Source organism: Panthera leo, chromosome C1, assembly GCF_018350215.1.
Source record: "Panthera leo isolate Ple1 chromosome C1, P.leo_Ple1_pat1.1, whole genome shotgun sequence".
In the NCBI taxonomy this organism is placed as follows: domain Eukaryota; kingdom Metazoa; phylum Chordata; class Mammalia; order Carnivora; family Felidae; genus Panthera; species Panthera leo.
This window is the reverse complement of record NC_056686.1, coordinates 31,120,439-31,137,384: the sequence shown is the minus strand read 5'-3', so window position 1 is coordinate 31,137,384 and position 16,946 is coordinate 31,120,439. Positions and strand designations below refer to the sequence as shown.

Genomic DNA, 16,946 nt, shown 5'->3' with positions numbered 1-16,946 from the left:
AGCGTCTGACTTCAGCTCAGGTCATGATCTCACAGCTTGTGAGTTCGAACCCCACGTCGGACTCTGTGCTGACAGCTTGGAACCTGGAGCCTGCTTCAGATTCTGTGTCTTCCTCTCTCTCTATCCTTAACCCACTCACATTCTATCGCTGTCTCTCTCAAAAATAAATAAACATTAAAAATTAAAAAAAAATGTTTATTTTTGAGAGAGACAGAGACAGAGCGTGAGTGGGGGAGGGGCAGAGAGCGAGGGAAACAGAATCTGAAACAGGATCCAGGCTCTGAGCTGTCAGCACAGAGCCCAGTGTGGGGCTTGAACTCACAAACGGTGAGATCATCACCTGGGCCGAAGTCAGAGGCTTGACCAACTGAGCCACCCAGGCGCCCTGGCCTATTGATTTTTTTTTTTTTTTTTTAAGTCTTTACCACAGGACTTTTCAGAGCCATTACTATGTGGATATTATATTCTAGATGCACAAGAGGCGATATAACATGAGGTCTTTCCCAAACTTATTTCGGTGTTGTGGGACACCTTTTAGCATCTCACATGCCTCATACGCAGTTCATGAAATGCTGCTCTCACTCCATTCTCCCCTACCCCCACCTACCATGGCCTGGGTTCAGCTTTCGCCATCTCTCTGGTCCACTAGATCTGGTCTCGTTCCCTCGAACACATTGTTCTCAGCAGTGCAAGAGTGAGCAGCCTCAAACGCAACTCTGTGTCACTCCACCCTTTACAACATTAAGGCTAACTCCTTCCTAGGGCATAGGAAGCCCCCATGATCTGGCTTGGCCATACCTCAGTCTCACTCCTCCCCGTACCGACTCACATCAGACCATACAATGAACTGCTTGTGCTTCCCCAAATGTTCTTGCTCTTTATCTTTGTTCACAGGGTGCTGTCTTTTATACTCTTCTCCCCGCTCACATCCAACCTGCTGGTTAACTCCTACCTCCCCTGTAAGACTAGTTCTGACACCCTGATCCTTAGAGAGGTATCCCTGACTGGGCTAGGAGCCCCTGAGCTCCCGTAATATACCGTATAAGCAATTCTAAATCTGTTGTGCCATGAGACTGTGAACTTAAGAGCAGAAACTATGTCAGATTCATTTTTGCTCATCTGTTCTTCCCAAATTCTACAAGCTGATGGGTCCCAAGGCTCAGTCCTCTTCTCTCCATGCTTTCTCCTTAGGTACTTCATCTGGTCTCACGGCTTCACACACCATCCATACCCTGATGACTCCCAAACCAATACCTCCAGCCAAACAATTTCCAAGGCAGACATTTACGCTTGCTCTATTGTCTTTCCAAATCTCCACAGAAGTGGCTGCTTATTCAGGTCTCAGTTCAAATGTAACTTCCTGACTACTCACTCCATCTTGGTGATCACGCACCCACTCTCTCCTCTTGACTTGTCCTACCTTGTACTGTTACTATCTGAAATTAAACAGTCTATTTACTTGTTTTCTGTCTCTCCTGCCACACTTATCCCATGAAATTGAGGAGTATTGATTCATTGCTTAGTGTTTGGCATATTGCGAAAACACTTATGAAATATTTGCTGAATGAGTTAATGCCCAGCATAGGCCTGGCACACGATCCTTGCTAACATTTGAATGCTCAGGGTCCAATACCGCGCAGAATGTACCACAGGAATTGCTTCATTTGACCATTGGGTCCACTTTACACTGAGACGCAGGGGTTCGGTAGCTTGCCCAGGAGGGGATATGAATATTGGCAGCCTGATCCAGAGCTTACTTTCTTCGCCACTGTGCTATCCTCTCATTACCTCTGAAGGTATTTAGAAGGTGTCCTCAAAGGAAAGAAGGGAGGGCGGCAGGAAGGGAGGTGGCTCTCGGCTTCTCTATCTGTTGGGGAGTAAAGGACTTCTGGGTTCCGTGTTCTGTGGCTCTAGCGGGAGCGGATAAGCACGGTTCCCTCAGCTCACGCCTCCAGACACCACTGGACAAAGGACAAAGCTCCCCTCTCTGACCACCGGAGCCTGGGCCCTGTCCTTGGGGCATGCCCAGTATAGAATTTTTTTAGAATCCAGGAAGTGGGGGAACTGCGCTTGGAAAGCAGAAAACCTAGGTGCGGCTCCCCCTCCTCCGTGAGTGATACACAGCAAGAGCCAAGCAAATGGTCCTTCCCTGCAATATTTATTAAGGAATTTACACATACACAGGAGAAAGGCAACCAGGAATTGTGGTTCCCACAGGTGAAATCTTTTAAGCAAAGTTTTCTCGTTTTAATTTTCACGTAGGGTGAATAATGACCGAGAGGAAAGCTCCAGGCTCTCTGCCTCACACACCTGGAGAAGGTGGGGAAACAGCAGCCTGGGATACCATAGGCATGAGAGAGTGACTGGCGGATTGGGAGAGAAGGGGGAGGAGGAAGAGAGCGATCTGTGAGACTGCAATTTTTTTAAACTATAAGAAAAAGTGGCAACAGTTTTAGGCTGTTGATAAATTAACTCCTCTCTGTGTAAACCTAAAACAAAACAAAACACCCAGAGCAGATGGGGAGAGGATCCACGCGCACACACGCGCGCACACACGCGCGCACACACGCACACACACACACACACACACGCAGTACACACATTAAGCTCTGCATTCCGGCAGGAGGGACTGGTCCTCCAGCCATACAGCCAGATCCCACTGCAGGTAGCATGGAGGCGGGGCAGGGTGTGTGTTCTCGTGTGGGACCTTCGTAAAGTCTTTGGTGCTAATAAATGCTGACTGAAGCGGCGAGTCCTGAAGCCTCGATTCAGGGCAAAGTAGAGTAGTATTTTTGCTCATCCCTACAGCAGGGTGTTTGCCTCAGCTCAGGGCTAGGGCCAACCTGACCTAAGACGCAAGGGGTATTTAATTTGATTTCAGTACTTCTTCTTTCCCATAAATTATGGGAGCATGATGCCTCCCTCTTCAACCAAAAATTTAAACATGCAGAAATAGCTTAGCAACACATACGGAAGTACCTCTACACCTTCCCCTCTTTGCCTAAAAGACAACACCTACAGACCTTCCTGAGAGTCTGATAGGAGGTTTAACCTCACGGGAAAGGTACTCAAAGGTGTGCACTTTTCTCCCACAGTTTAAGTGCCTTCTGCCAACAATTCCTAAGGTGCTGGTGCCAGGAGAGGACTGGGGCTGAGGCTGCAGAGGAAGGCGGGATGGCGAGGGGACATGTTCGTCATAAAGCAACAGAGAGGCCTGCGTGTCCGGGAAGTGGCTGGGCTGGGCAGAATGCCAACCCCCAAACGACAGATTGAGTAATTTCTAAACCAAACAGAGAGGTAGGAAAGGGGGATGGGGTGGGAGGAGTTGGGGAAAGAGGAAAAGTGGGGGAGAGAGGGCTGAGGAGAATGGTAGCCATACAGGTGTTTTGTTTTTTATTTCCACATCTGAGGGCTGAGAGTCTGATTTGCTGCCTGTCCATTTCCGCCGCTCATCGACTGTCCATAGCTCAGCATGCCATGGGCTCCACAGAAGTTCATCCCAGCCATCTGCTGGGTCATCTGAAAGGGAGAGAGGAGACTTTCAGACCAGGCTGTGGGCATGCAGCCAATTACTGCAAAAAGACAGGGTAGGAGTCCTTCTGTCTGCGGGGAGGGGGCAATGAGACAAGGGAAACTGTTATGGGACAGATCTGCCCTCAACCTTAACAGATCATTTTGAGGGCTCCAGATCACGTAAATGAAGGACTTTTCAGAAAAGAGATGTTGACAGAGACGAGTGCTCAGGGAAGGAAAGGAATCCTAGGGCTAGTCAACATAAAAGCATCGTGAGAAGCTGTTCTCTTTATTCCTTTCTAATCTTTCATCCTAAAAAGAAGGGGCCTATTGTTAACTTGCCGGCCCCGAGAGTTACAGAGGAGCCCCGGACCAGCACTCCTGTCCTATCTCCAGCAGAGTTATTACTGTCAGTGTCAGAGAAAAAGAAAGAGAAACTGGACTGTTCAGAATGAACAAAGGAAGGCAAAAAAAAAAAAAAAAAAAAAAAAAAAAAGAAAGAAAGAAAGAAAAAAAGACCAACGTGTCTTCAGTGTGTGAGAAGGGAAGTTGCTGGGTGAAAAGAACCAGTGGAATAAGGTCTGGGTGGGGCTGAGGCCTCTTTATGAATGAGACTGAAAGACTGGCCTCTGGAAGTGAACAGAAGAAACTACTTATCAAGAAAAATGCCTTAAATTTCCCAAGCCTGGTACATTTCTGTACAAGTGTTTTTCTTGAGAAGTTCTATTTTTCTCCCACCAATATTTTTTAAAGAAAACCTCAAGCTTATAGAAAAGCTGAAAGAATATAACAAAACCCATATATCCTTCCTTAAATTCACAATTGTTAACACCTTGCCATATTTTCTCTCTGAGATAGATATATCTTGTGTGGGATCTTCATATATATATATATATATATATATATATATATATACACACACACACACACACACACACATATATATGTATATATATATGAATTTTTGATGAGCATTGAAAATTACAGAACATAACATTTCATCTCTTAGTAAGTTAGGAGGCATCTCATAAGAAAGAACACTTTCCTAGAACCACAATACAAGAAATTTGATATGAATACAATAATATATGTTACAGTTCATTTTCATGTCTCTTGTCTCCTTTAATATAGAATAATTCCCCCACCACTTTTTCTTTCTTGACACCGTTTTAGGAATCCAGGCCGTTATTTTGCAGTAAATCCTCTGATTTGGATTCACCTTACATTTTCTCATGATTGGATCCAAGTTAAATACTTTTGGCAAGATTTCTATAGAAGTGATATTGTGTCCTTCTTAGTACAAGATACCAGGAGGCACATGATGTTAATTTGTCCCATTGTTGCTAATCTGATGTTTGAGCACTTGGCTAGGGTAGTATCCACTGTGTTTTTTTTCACTGTAATGTGTATGTAATCTAAAGGGTATTTCTTGGAGAATATGTGAATACCCTATTCTTTCTACAATTACTAGATGCCATAAGGCATCTAGGCACTGTAAATCTAAGGCACTGTAAATAAGGCTTTCCCTCCCTCTCTCTTCCACACCCAGACTGCGCCTGGGTGGCTCAGTCGGTTGAGCGGCCGACTTCAGCTCAGGTCACGATCTCACGGTCCGTGAGTTCGAGCCCCGCGTCGGGCTCTGGGCTGATGGCTCAGAGCCTGGAGCCTGCTTCCGATTCTGTGTCTCCCTCTCTCTCTGCCCCTCCCCAGTTCATGCTCTGTCTCTCTCTGTCCCAAAAATAAATAAACGTTAAAAAAAAAGTATGAATCACTATGGACTCATGGATTTTTGTTTTCCCTTCAGTGTTATAATCCATCAGTATGACTCTTTTGGATGTTCACACTATCCCACGTTTGGACAGTGGGAGCCTCTGGAAGTTGGCTCATATGTCCTCTTGACATGTCCTAATCAGTTTCACAGCACTTCATTACTTATACAAATAAACATGAAGGACTGAAAATAGGCAAATTAAAATCCCACCTATGAAAGCTAGAAAAAGAAAAGCAAAAGTGAATCAAAAGACAGCATAAGAAGGAAACAATAGAGATAAACCAGAAATTGAAGTCAAAAACAAACAAACAAAAACTTGTGGAATAAATAAAACAAAATCCTGTGGGTTTTAAAAAATATATATATAATTAACAAAATAGACCACCAGTTAACCTAATTGAAAGCAAGGGCAAAGGGAAAGGAGAACACAAACATACAAAATAGGAAATGACAAGGGAGAAATAACTACTGAAACAGGAAACTAAAAAGTCATGAGACAGACTGCTTGGTATAATCTTTGATAAATGAATTTGAAACCCTAGGTTCACTGGCTAATCTAGGCACCTAGAGTTTTCCACAGCTGACTTTCATAGAACAGAGAAAGCTATCAAAGAATTAGTACACACAAAAAAAGCAAAAGGCCCATACAGTGGCACACGGGAATTCCGAATTCCACCCTATCTCCAAAGACCAATACTATATAGATGATTCCAGACTCCAGAAAAAGGAAAGCACGAAGACAGTTTTTATAAAGCAGTTAAACATCGCCTCCTAAACTTGAGAAAGATAGCAAGGGCATGCGTACGTGTGGACACGCACGCACGCTGCTCCACCGATACTCCTTCGCCCATCTCTTTGCTTTCAGACTTGGAATCACTCTTGTTTCAGTTGGGTTTCTTTGTATCTAGTGTAAAATCAGCCATTGCTCTGTGAGCCAATTTAAACATCTTTTTCTTTTCATAGAAGAGCTACCTATTGATATGACTGATGTGTTTGGTCTTAATTTTATCACATTACATTTTTGCTGTGTTTATTATATTTGCTGTACTTCATAGTCTATGCATTCCATTTTCTTCTAAAATATTTGCTTGGCATTTATAAAGTTTCATTTTTGTTCTAGTGGTTACCTTTATGCTAATACTTTCTTTTGCTTGCTTTAGTCTGTACTCAAGTTTCTACCATTTGGTTTGTCAGCTTATTTCACCCTTGGACTTCCACCTATTTCCTAACAATCAGTTTATTCTACTTCCCCCTTCTCACTTTCTCCTCCCATTATGTTCAGTTGCATTGTTTGTTCAGAATACAATATATATTCTTCTACCCTTATCATTACCTTAATTTTAGATTCTCAATTAAATATTTAATCACCATCGGTCCTTCTGCCAAAATGTCCTCAGTCATCTCTTAAATGGATGAAGCTTGTCTTCTGGTATACTCCTCAGGAAAGACTTATAAGTCTTGACTTCTTACATATTTAAGATTTTTTTAAAGATTTTTTTTAATAGCTTCAATCCTTGAAGGATGATAGCTTGTCTAGCTATGAAATACCTGTCTCATGTGTACGTGAGTACCTTGAAAACCCTACTCCCATTGTTGTTGTTTTGTCTGTTGCTGTTATAAGTCTGTTCCTTTTGCTTTATAGATGGCAGATCTTGGGGGTTGGGTGGTGGTAAGGAGAGGGTTGGACCCCTGAGAATTTTTCTTGTTCCATAAAGTCTCAAAGTTTACTGAGATGTATGTTAGAGTTGACCATTCTGGATCAACTTTTCCATACACAGTAGGCTCTTTCAATATTGTATTCAAGTCTTTTATTTATAGGAATTTTTCTTGTATTACAGATTTAAATATATTAATTCTGCTCCACTATATTGTTTTTCTTCTTTGGCAGTCTCCAAATATATTTATGTTAGGCCTTCTTTGCTTAATTTCTGTATCACTTTCTCTTGGATTTATTTTCCTGCTTTCTATATTTAGTTTCCATTCTCTTACCTGTTTCATGACTTTCTTCAATGCCAAATGTATTTTCAGTTGAATCTATTCTCCTCTGGGTAACCTGTAATTCAGTCTTTATTTCTATGATAATTGTCTTTTTTCAATTTACTTCCTGAATTTAGTAGTTTCATTTCACAACTTCCAGTTTTTTGTCGATTTTGGTTCTAAGCTTTTAAATTTCTGATTCAAGCTGTTTTGTCTTCCAGTATTAAAGGGCATTTCCTTCAGGTTGGTGGTTTGTGTAACAGTTTTCTTCTGTTCATGGCGGTTTTGGGGAGGAGAATTTTCATTTATTGAAATGTTTTGATTTTCATTTTCTAGTTTCTTCCCATAGGAGTTCTGTATAAATGTCACCTGCCACCTTCTGTTTATCTTGTAGTGCCTTGTTCTTCTGAATCAGCAATACTACAGCCAGGTGTGAGGGTTTGGGGAGGCTTGCTAGAGTTCTTAGTTCAAGAGTGCCCTCTTCTGTCACTATAGTGAAATGATTATTTGGATGGGGGGGGAGAGGATGGTTTATCTTCTCATCTTGTAATTCCTTCTTTCCACTTCTCATTTGTTACTTTCCCTTCACGACCAGGTCCCCAAAGAGCACCTCTTCCTTCTAAGTCACCTCCATTACCCTAGAAGCAATACTTTTCCAGAGCTACCATGTATTACCCTGTATATTTCAAGCCCCTCATTTTCGATTCTCCACGTAACCAGAGTTCTAGTTGCTAAGTCTCAGACCTCTTCTCAATGTGCCCCTGATTGAGATACGTCTTTCTCTTTCTAGGGGATGATTTTATCTATGTTCTGTCACCTCTAGCCCCTGCACCTTCTAGTCTTTCCACACAAGTCTCTCTGATGACGGCTCTGCTGGATTTGGTTGATCACCACCATGTAACTTGAAGTTTGGAGTATTCTGTCTACTGGATGTGGTAGTCATGGGTTATGAGTGGTTTTATTTGCACTCCTTGTTTATCTGTATAGGTTGTTTCTGCTATTGTTTTAATATAAGTGTGGAGAAATTTAGACTTAGGCAGTTGCCCTCATTTTACAGTAACCCGGAACTCCTCAGAAAATCTGCCATTGGGCAGATCTGGAAAAGAAAAGGGCGTGGCAAACCTAAGAAGGTCTCCGCATTATCTATCTCATCTACACTGTAAGGGTTCAAAGAATAAGGAAGAGACAAAATGAGATGGCCTTGAGGAAGGCTCAAAAACCCTCGTCCCAAGTAAATGGGGTAGCTTACCTGAGTAAGGTTCCACTGCAGCTGCTGAGCTGGCTGAACCCCATACATTGTCTGGGGCACAGCTGCCATGCCTGCCATGTAGCCAGCTTGCTGGGTGGTCATCATTCCATTTGGCACACCCATCATTGAAGCCTGCATGCCACCCATATAGCCTGCAGGCATGGCCATGGGGGCAACCATCCCAGAAGCTCCTGGCTGAGCTACCATGCCTACTGGAGGGGGCATCATGCTCCCCATTATGCTGTTAGGAGGTGTGACCCCAGGGAAGCTGGGGTAGGCTGTGGGATACGCCATCTGAGCTGGAGCCATGAACATTGCTGCCAAGAAAACACACACACAGATCGGTTTAAGAGGAAAGTGCACAAAGTCAATCTAAATTCTCACTGGCTACTCCTTTCCAGCTAGAATTTCTCAGTAGCATTTCTACTCAACTCAGAATGCTCGTTTACATAGCAAAGTAGATTCCCTACAAGGCTTGCGACAGCTTACCAGTGGGCTGCCGACTTAGCCACTTTCTTTTTAGGGTCCAGGTCCAGACCTTGAGTCAGACTTCACACAAGTGTGACACCAGACCCCACAGGAGTATGGCTCTGAGTTACATTACTACCCATCTGCTGACACTTCGTAGCTTCACAAAAAAATGTCAGGTTCAGGTTTGTTTGCAGTATAACGTCCTGGCCCCCAAAGCAATTGCTCTCTGTTACAACAAATAATTCTTGCATAGAAGTCCTCTTGTCTCTATCTGGCATTTTGCCACCACCCCCATGAAATCTACCTTGGGCAGGCATTTGAGGTGTCTGGGATCCATACAGTGAAAGGATGGAGTCTTTTGAGAGCTGTTTCTTGCCTGTTTCTTCTGATTTGCTCCCTGGCTCTGGAAACAGGTTCAGGTTTTCAGGAACAGAGCCAGCACTCCCTGAAGTTGGCATGGAACCTACAACCTTAGGGCAAAGAGGGGAGGGGGAGAATTGGAATGGTCCTCACAGGGGTCTCGGTAAGGACCTCCCTCATCTCTCTGCCGCTTCTAACATCTGCAATAAGAATTCACGGCTCAAGTGAATAGCTTCCTAACATTCCTACCATACAAATATGTGAAAACACCGGATAGTTAAGTTCTGGTACAATTCTTTGATCTACAGAACAAATCTACAGATTTGGTGAAAAACAAACAAATAAAAACAACCTACAAATGATGCAGCCACAGAGAACGGAGTTTAGGTCCCAGCACAGCCATTTACTAGTCGCATAATGAGAGGCTAGTCACATAACCTTTCTGAATTCATGTTTCCTCATCAATAAACTACCTGTTTTGTAGGGTTGTGGTAAATATTTTAAATTATAAAAGAAATATGCAAGCTGATATACAAAATCACCTAGCACTGTGCCTGGTCCTAAGCAGGCATTCCACAGATGGTGGTCATTAACAGTTTCAAGTCTTTCAAACCTGCAAATTCTCTGGCAGTAACTCACGCTGAGGAGCTGACCTAAAGTAGCAGCCTTTATAAGGTGACACACCTTCAACAGAAGCCCACTCAAAGGACTCACTCTTTTGGGGCAGGAGACAAAATGGAATGAATAGTAATCTTGGGCTGTAACAGAGATGACAATATTAAGGGAAGAATCAAGAAATCAAGAAAACCGAAGTCCAATTCCACCAAGGAAGTATGACTTGGCTCCATTACCAAGTTATCAAAATTACCCTTTTCAAAATGCTCTTTAATTCGGAGGAGCCCACGTGACTCACCTTTCTGGAAACTGAAGAAGAGGGGGATGGAACAGAAGCCAAAAGATCTAAATCCTTCTCTAGAGTATTGCTGGTCTTACTATTTGCAATGGAGCAGGACACAGGAGCATCTGGAAAGAGAGATGAAAGCTAACCTGTAGCACTGCTCATTAAGTCCATGTCTTTCTTCTATTCTAGACGCGAAGCAGACAGAGTAGGCCTATGCTCCATCAGGGCCCTGGAAATCTAGGCTTCTGAAACCACCCAGCTTGGATGGGACCTCTCAAAAAAGACCTCACCCTATGTTCCCAGGAGCATGCCGGAGAAGCCTGCAGCCCAGCTATCAGGCACAGGGCAGCAGAAACCCAGGCCTGAAGGCTATATTAGCACCACAGCAAACGGGCTGGCTGGCTCCCTTCCAGCTATGTGAGGGGTAAAGCTGTGTAGCTTTTATCTCTTTTTCAGAGATAAATGAAAATGAAAGGTACAGAAATTATAAACCTAAATAGCCAATAACCTAAATCAGCAGAAATGTACTAAAGTATAGTCATCAGATCTGTGAAAGGTAAAGAGTACTCTATTTCTGAAAGGGGCAGAACTGCTAGTTCAGGGTTTCAAAGGTTTGGAGAAAAATAAACACAGGTAATAATAGGCCATCTCAGAAACAGGCTGCACCTGAAAAATGAGAGGGCTGGGGCATGGCTCACAGGGGCTGCTTTAGTGAAGCCTGCTGACCTTTACTGAATGATTAGTATGTGCCAGGTAAGAGGCTAAGAGCTTGAGAGGCACTATCTCATTTAATCCTTCCAGCACTTTTGAAGTAGAGACTCTTATCATCTTTGCAGACACAGATTAGGAAAGTACTGTTCAGAGGTTAAGCAAACTACCCAGGGTCACATAGATAGCAAGTGGAGAGATGGACCTCTGACTCCAAAGGCCATGCTCTTAAACCACGACACTATACTGTCATTCTGAAAAGTGTAAACACTTCTTAGAACAACTGCTCAGACGTAAAACAACAGGAAAAACACGAGAGAACAATCTAAATGATGAAGACACAAACTGAAGAATCCCATCTCCACCTATCTTCCCAGGGTGACTGAGAACTCATCATAATTTGTTAAGATTATGGGAGTGGAAAAGTCTGACTTTTTTTTAAAGTTTATTTATTTTGAGAGAGAAAGAAAGTGTGAGTAGTATAGTAATCTTGGGCTGGAGGGGGGGGTGGAGGGGTGGAGAGAGGGAGAGCTCTGTACTGCCAGCACAGAGCCCCATGTGGGGCTTGAACCCACAAACCACGAGATCATGGCCTGAGCCGAAGTCAGATGCTTAAACAGACTGAGCCACTCAGGCGCCCCGAAAAGTCCGACTCTTACCAAGCCCCAACAAATCCATGACAGGTGCTGAGGATTTCGGGGAGCTTTTCCGAGGTAGCTGTGGATCTTCTTTTTTCTGTGGCTAAGGTGAAAATATGTTAAAGAAAGAAATAAGTAGGTGTTTTTGAAATGCTTTTTTTCCCCCTCTTCATTGTAAAGCCACAGGTATTCTTGTGGTATGGCTGCTGTTATTCAAAGGGTTACCAAAGAAACAAAACTCAGGAAGTGTCAGGTGAAAGAATCAAGTCAGGAAGTACGAGTGCATGAACCAAGCCTAAAGTGAAAAAAAATATCGTCTGTGCTTGTTTGGCTTTCTGAAACCAAGACAACCACAGACCAGGAGGTCCAACCAAAACAGCAGGTTTGGGTCCCAGGAAAAGCCAAGAACAAAGGTGTCTGATGGTGTAAGAGCCAAGAGCCAACAAATCTCCCAGTGATTAGAAAACCTTTGATACCAAAAGGGAGATCAGTTTAAAGATTACCTAATTCACTCTGCCAATATCATTAATGACTGTGTTCTGCAGGCAGTGCGACTCAGAGTGATGATAAAAGACTCTTCCTTAAGCAAATAGTAAAAAGTCCTCTCTCCCAAGATTCCAAGCTCTTACATTAGGGTATCTACTACTACAGCCACAACGTCCTGTGAAAAAAGAAAGGTGTCTACTTCAATATGACAGAGCAAGAATACAAGAAGGAGTGCAATGGATTAGTACGGCCAGGCTTCTGGACTGTTCTTAACTGCAACAGGAAAATGAGGCAGAGAGGGTCTAAAGAGAGAAGGATTAATGTAGCATCTGCTCAGAAGGTATCACATAGCCTAGGCATTCCGGCATGGAACGTGCCTCCTGCTCAGAAGGGCAGATGCAGTTCCCAAACTCCCAACCAGCCCCAAGGAGAAGAGTCACGGAGCAGCTGAGGCAGCAAGAAGGCAATGGGAAAGCAGCAGAAATGGCAGCAGGCAACTAATGTAAATGTGGAGCCCTTGGGCCCCAGGAAGAGTGGTGCAGTATGCTATCAACCGCACCCCACCCACCAGAAGGCCACCCTCCAGAGGCCCTCCCCTCCACATGTAAACACACCTGAGGTCATCCACCCAGTGCAAAGACTTTCCCACTTACCATTTTAACTTTCTCAAAAACAACAGGTTCCATTTTTTTCTCTGGAGCTGGTTCACTCCCTCTTTTCCACTTGTCATCTTTTTCTTTCTATAATGATTTAACAAGACAAGACAAAGAACACACGTGACTAATAGTTTGAAAATTATAATTCCAAATGTGCAAAAAGGACACAAAATATTCCTGTTGAACGGATGCAGAGTCTGACAAACTTGGGGGTTTCTTCATATGGGGCATGAGAGCTGGCCTCTTCCACATTAGCCTTAGTGCTGTAAGAGACATCTTTCACATGCCATTAAGTACCTCCTCATTCTGCCTAACTCATTTGTGACTCCTGAACTGTGAGTCTAGGCTATCTATAGAAGTTAAAAACGTTTTACCAGTTTGCTGCCCCTTTGTGACTCAAGTTTAACTTGCTCATGCTTGGAGGGGAGCCGCCTCACCTTGGTACAACAGTGAATAAGTTCATGTTCATCTTACTTGACATATATCCTTTGTGATTTTATTTTTTTTTAATGTTCATTTATTTTTTAGAGAGAAACAGAACACAAGTGGAGAAGGGACAGAGAGAGAGGGGGACACAGAATCCGAAGCAGGCTCCAAGCTCCAAGCTGTCAGCATAGAGCCTGACGCAGGGCTCAAACCCACGAACTGTGAGATCATGAACTGAGCCAAAGTCGGATGCTTAAACAATTGAGCTACCCAGGCACTCTCTCCCTTGTGTTTTTAAATTCAATCATAAGTCTTCCCAGTCTTTATCTCCTTTTTTAAAAGTCAGGAAATAAACTGTAATTTCAAGCTTAAGGATTTTTAAATTCAATCATAAGTCTTCTCAGTCTTTATCTCCTTTTTTAAAAGTCAGGAAATAAACTGTAATTTCAAGCTTAAGGATTAGGGACACAAAAATCAAGGAAATAAGGCAAAAAAAAAAAAAAAGAGCAAAAGGATTAAAGTATCCCTTTTAGGGTGTCCTGAATAAAACCAAAAGCACTTCAAAAATAAAAGATCAGAATGTCTCAGTTTCTGTTACTTCCAGAGGCAGTTTCATAATGCTTTCATAGACTATAATGTTATTAGTCACATTTTTAACAGCAAATAAATGTTGTCACATTTTTAACATTTAAATGCAAAAAAACAAAAACAAAAACAAAAAAAACAAACCACAGAGTAAACTTAAGACAGGCGTATAAAAGGAAGTACATTTAAAAAAATGTTCAGCCTTGCCTGTGATCAAAAAATGAAGTTTAAAATACTTTTTTGAGAGGAGAAAGATCTCAGTAATACCTAATGTTGATATGGATGAACTAGCCCTCTTACATGACGCTGAGAACAGAGTATAAAACAGTACAACTTCTGGAAAGTATACTAGCAAAAGGAGGAAGAGACAAATACTGAAGCCCTTCAACCTAGATAATACCATATCTTGTAACGTATCTTAAGAAAATAATCTAAAATATGGAAATATAACTCTATGCAGCAAGAAGTTCACCCCAGAATTATCTATGCCGAAGGAAAATTTAAACAATCTCTCTTGTCTCCTATATTGTCTCTTCCACAGAAGGAAAATGGTAAAATATACTGTGAGCTCGTTACTCACTGAAGGATGTAACAATTAAAAGCTATGAACACTATATAAGTACATAAAAACATATGATATGCTAAATTGAATGAAAATAGTAGACAATCTATATAACTATTATAATTAGGCCTCCAGAAAGTAACTACATAGGAAAAAGGAGGGAACACACCAAGGTGACAATCATTGGTAAAGATAAGAGTAGGCATAGATGTTCCACTTCAATTTTCATATTATCTGTAATATGATATTTTAATCACAAAAGAACACGTGTGGCTATGTCTGTTCCATACATGGTGCAATGTTTTAATACAGAACACTTAATTTCTCAAAGTTAAAAATTCTTTCTCTGTCCATTTAAAAATAATACTCTTTAATTAACAGAACCACTTTCTTTTCAACTTGATACTGTCTTCACTTAGCAAATATTAATTCTTGGCATATAAATCTTCACAAGGATATTTTTAAAACTAAGTACATCAAATAAAAAATTTTTGGAAGAGATTTTTGGTAAACAGGAGGTATTTCCTTCCTAAGTGAAAACATTCCGTGATTAAAACGGGCTGTTTACATGGGTACAGTACAGCAGCAACATAATTATGAATGAACACTATCTTCATACGGCCACTCTTCCCTCCTCCCCCATCTTCTGGATTGTCTCAGATACTCTTTTCTGACCTTGTATGATTTCTTATCTTTTGGTACAATTAACAGAGTTAAGCAGACCATAGTTTTCTACAAATAAAAGGAGATGTGTGTGTTTTGGTTCCAAACTCTTTTTGATGATGCCATCCAAGCTGTGGCTATACACTGGGTTAATTCTTTCTTGAAACAGTTAGGATAAATTCCAGGTTCCTTTTCTGGATGACCACAAGTAAGAGTCCCTCACACTGAGTTCAGAAGGAATCATCTTTACCCAACTAAATGTATTACCTTGCACTTCCCTGCCTACATTGAAACTCACCTACAAGTTGATGGCCCTTTTCACACAAACCCAAAACATCAATCTGGAGTATGTTCCAATTAGTTTGACTTTAAATTGCCTGGAAGGACTTAGAGCCCTGTGAAAATTTAAGTGATTTCACAGGCTAGTACATCCCCCATTAAAATGCAAAACTAGATAGATGATAGATAGATAGATAGATAGATAGATAGATAGATAGACAGACAGACAGACAGGCAGACAGACACAGACAGGGCTCGTGCGTGCGAGAGCTGGAGAATCCCATACTCTCTTCTCTATACTTCTGCAAAGAAATAGTCAATTATTCCTAAGCAAATTTACTGTAGAATCTTGTCAAAAGTTTTTTTAGGTCTAAATAATTATATTGGTTCTCCTTTAGCTGTCATTAGTCAGACCTATCTTCTTCTTCCAGAAACCATGCTGTATTTCCTCTTGTATATTATACTTGCCCTAGCTGTCAGACATCGTATTTGATTCTAACCACATGCCTAGGATGGAAAGCGAGCTTGGCAACCAGAAGTTTCCTCCTAAAACCCTTCTCAGGAACAGGGTCCCACTGGCAATTAGCCCATCAACACACTGGAAATACATGCTGGCCAAACTGAAGAAAAACTCGTGATTTCATTAATTTTGTTGACGTCATTTACAGAAAAAAATGCATATATACACACACATGTTTACACATATTATTGTTTGATCTAGTATGCCTAATATGTCCATTTGAAGAAACAATTTGGAAGTAGGAATCACTAACACCTAAATACAGATCAAGGCAAAGAACTCACTAATGATTTGCCCTATCTGTCCCTGATGCAGAAGTCTGCTCCATATTTCATCGTCTTGACCCAATAATTGGTTTTTTTCTACTTTTTAAAAATGGCTTTGGAGTATTTCAGTGGCTCTTCTCAAATTCTTCCCTGGCCTGATTAATAAGCACACTACTCATTATGAACAAAGCTTGATAACCAACCCTAAAGGCATTGATGTCCAAACTTCGGTCCATGTATTTCTTCTTCTCATATTTATCTCGAATAAATCCCTCGACAGCTCTGCAGAAAGCTTATTAAGGATAAGTCAAACAAATCCTTCCTACAGTATGACTACAATAGGTCAATCTGTATTCAGTGTAATGTTGTTCTCCCCTCTCCCTCCTGCCTGGTTTCTCCATATGGTTCCTGTTTCTTCACATGCAGTTTCCCTGACCAAAACCTTACAATGCCTCCTTCACCGTTACTGCCATTTCCTATGACTTTCCTTCAGGGTAATGATAGCAGCAAATGGGATTATTCTTCACATGGACATCAGAGGAACCTGTGGCTCTTCTAGAATACTGGTACAGCAGTCAATTATCTATTTTAAAACGCTTAGGTCAATAGGCCTTAAATAAAGGCAACTGAGTGCCCTTAAAGCTATTAACTCTTGTGCCCCACTACCAGATTCTGCTGCATATCTTTTGCAGGGCCCCAAATCTACATTTTAACAGGTTCCTACTGCACCCAACAAAAGGAAAAATTCTAGCGAGACAGTCTACAAACCACATTTGAGAAGTACTGCCTTTAGGGGGTTTGGTGTTGTGAGTAGGGTGCTATCCCCTGTTGACAGGGGAAGAAGGTTATTGATTAGCTAGTCAGTAACAGTTAATTCTTTCACATAGGACACAGAAAAGGCATTTACAAATGAAT

At 41.8% G+C, this 16,946-nt stretch overlaps 1 protein-coding gene across 2 annotated transcripts in view; it reads right to left on the bottom strand.

The window, feature by feature from the left end:
• Positions 1 to 2,141: 2,141 nt before the first annotated feature.
• Positions 2,142 to 16,946, bottom strand: part of SMAP2 (small ArfGAP2) — a 54,624-nt gene continuing 39,819 nt past the window's right edge. For both annotated transcript variants that reach the window (XM_042949468.1, XM_042949467.1), the window contains exons 4-10: positions 16,235 to 16,313; positions 12,728 to 12,814; positions 11,610 to 11,691; positions 10,255 to 10,364; positions 9,286 to 9,451; positions 8,511 to 8,827; positions 2,142 to 3,519 (exon numbers count right to left, since the gene is read on the bottom strand). In XM_042949468.1, coding sequence (XP_042805402.1) covers positions 3,394 to 3,519; positions 8,511 to 8,827; positions 9,286 to 9,451; positions 10,255 to 10,364; positions 11,610 to 11,691; positions 12,728 to 12,814; positions 16,235 to 16,313 — 967 coding nt within the window. In that variant the 3' untranslated portion in view covers positions 2,142 to 3,393. The remainder of the gene's footprint in view (positions 3,520 to 8,510; positions 8,828 to 9,285; positions 9,452 to 10,254; positions 10,365 to 11,609; positions 11,692 to 12,727; positions 12,815 to 16,234; positions 16,314 to 16,946) is intronic.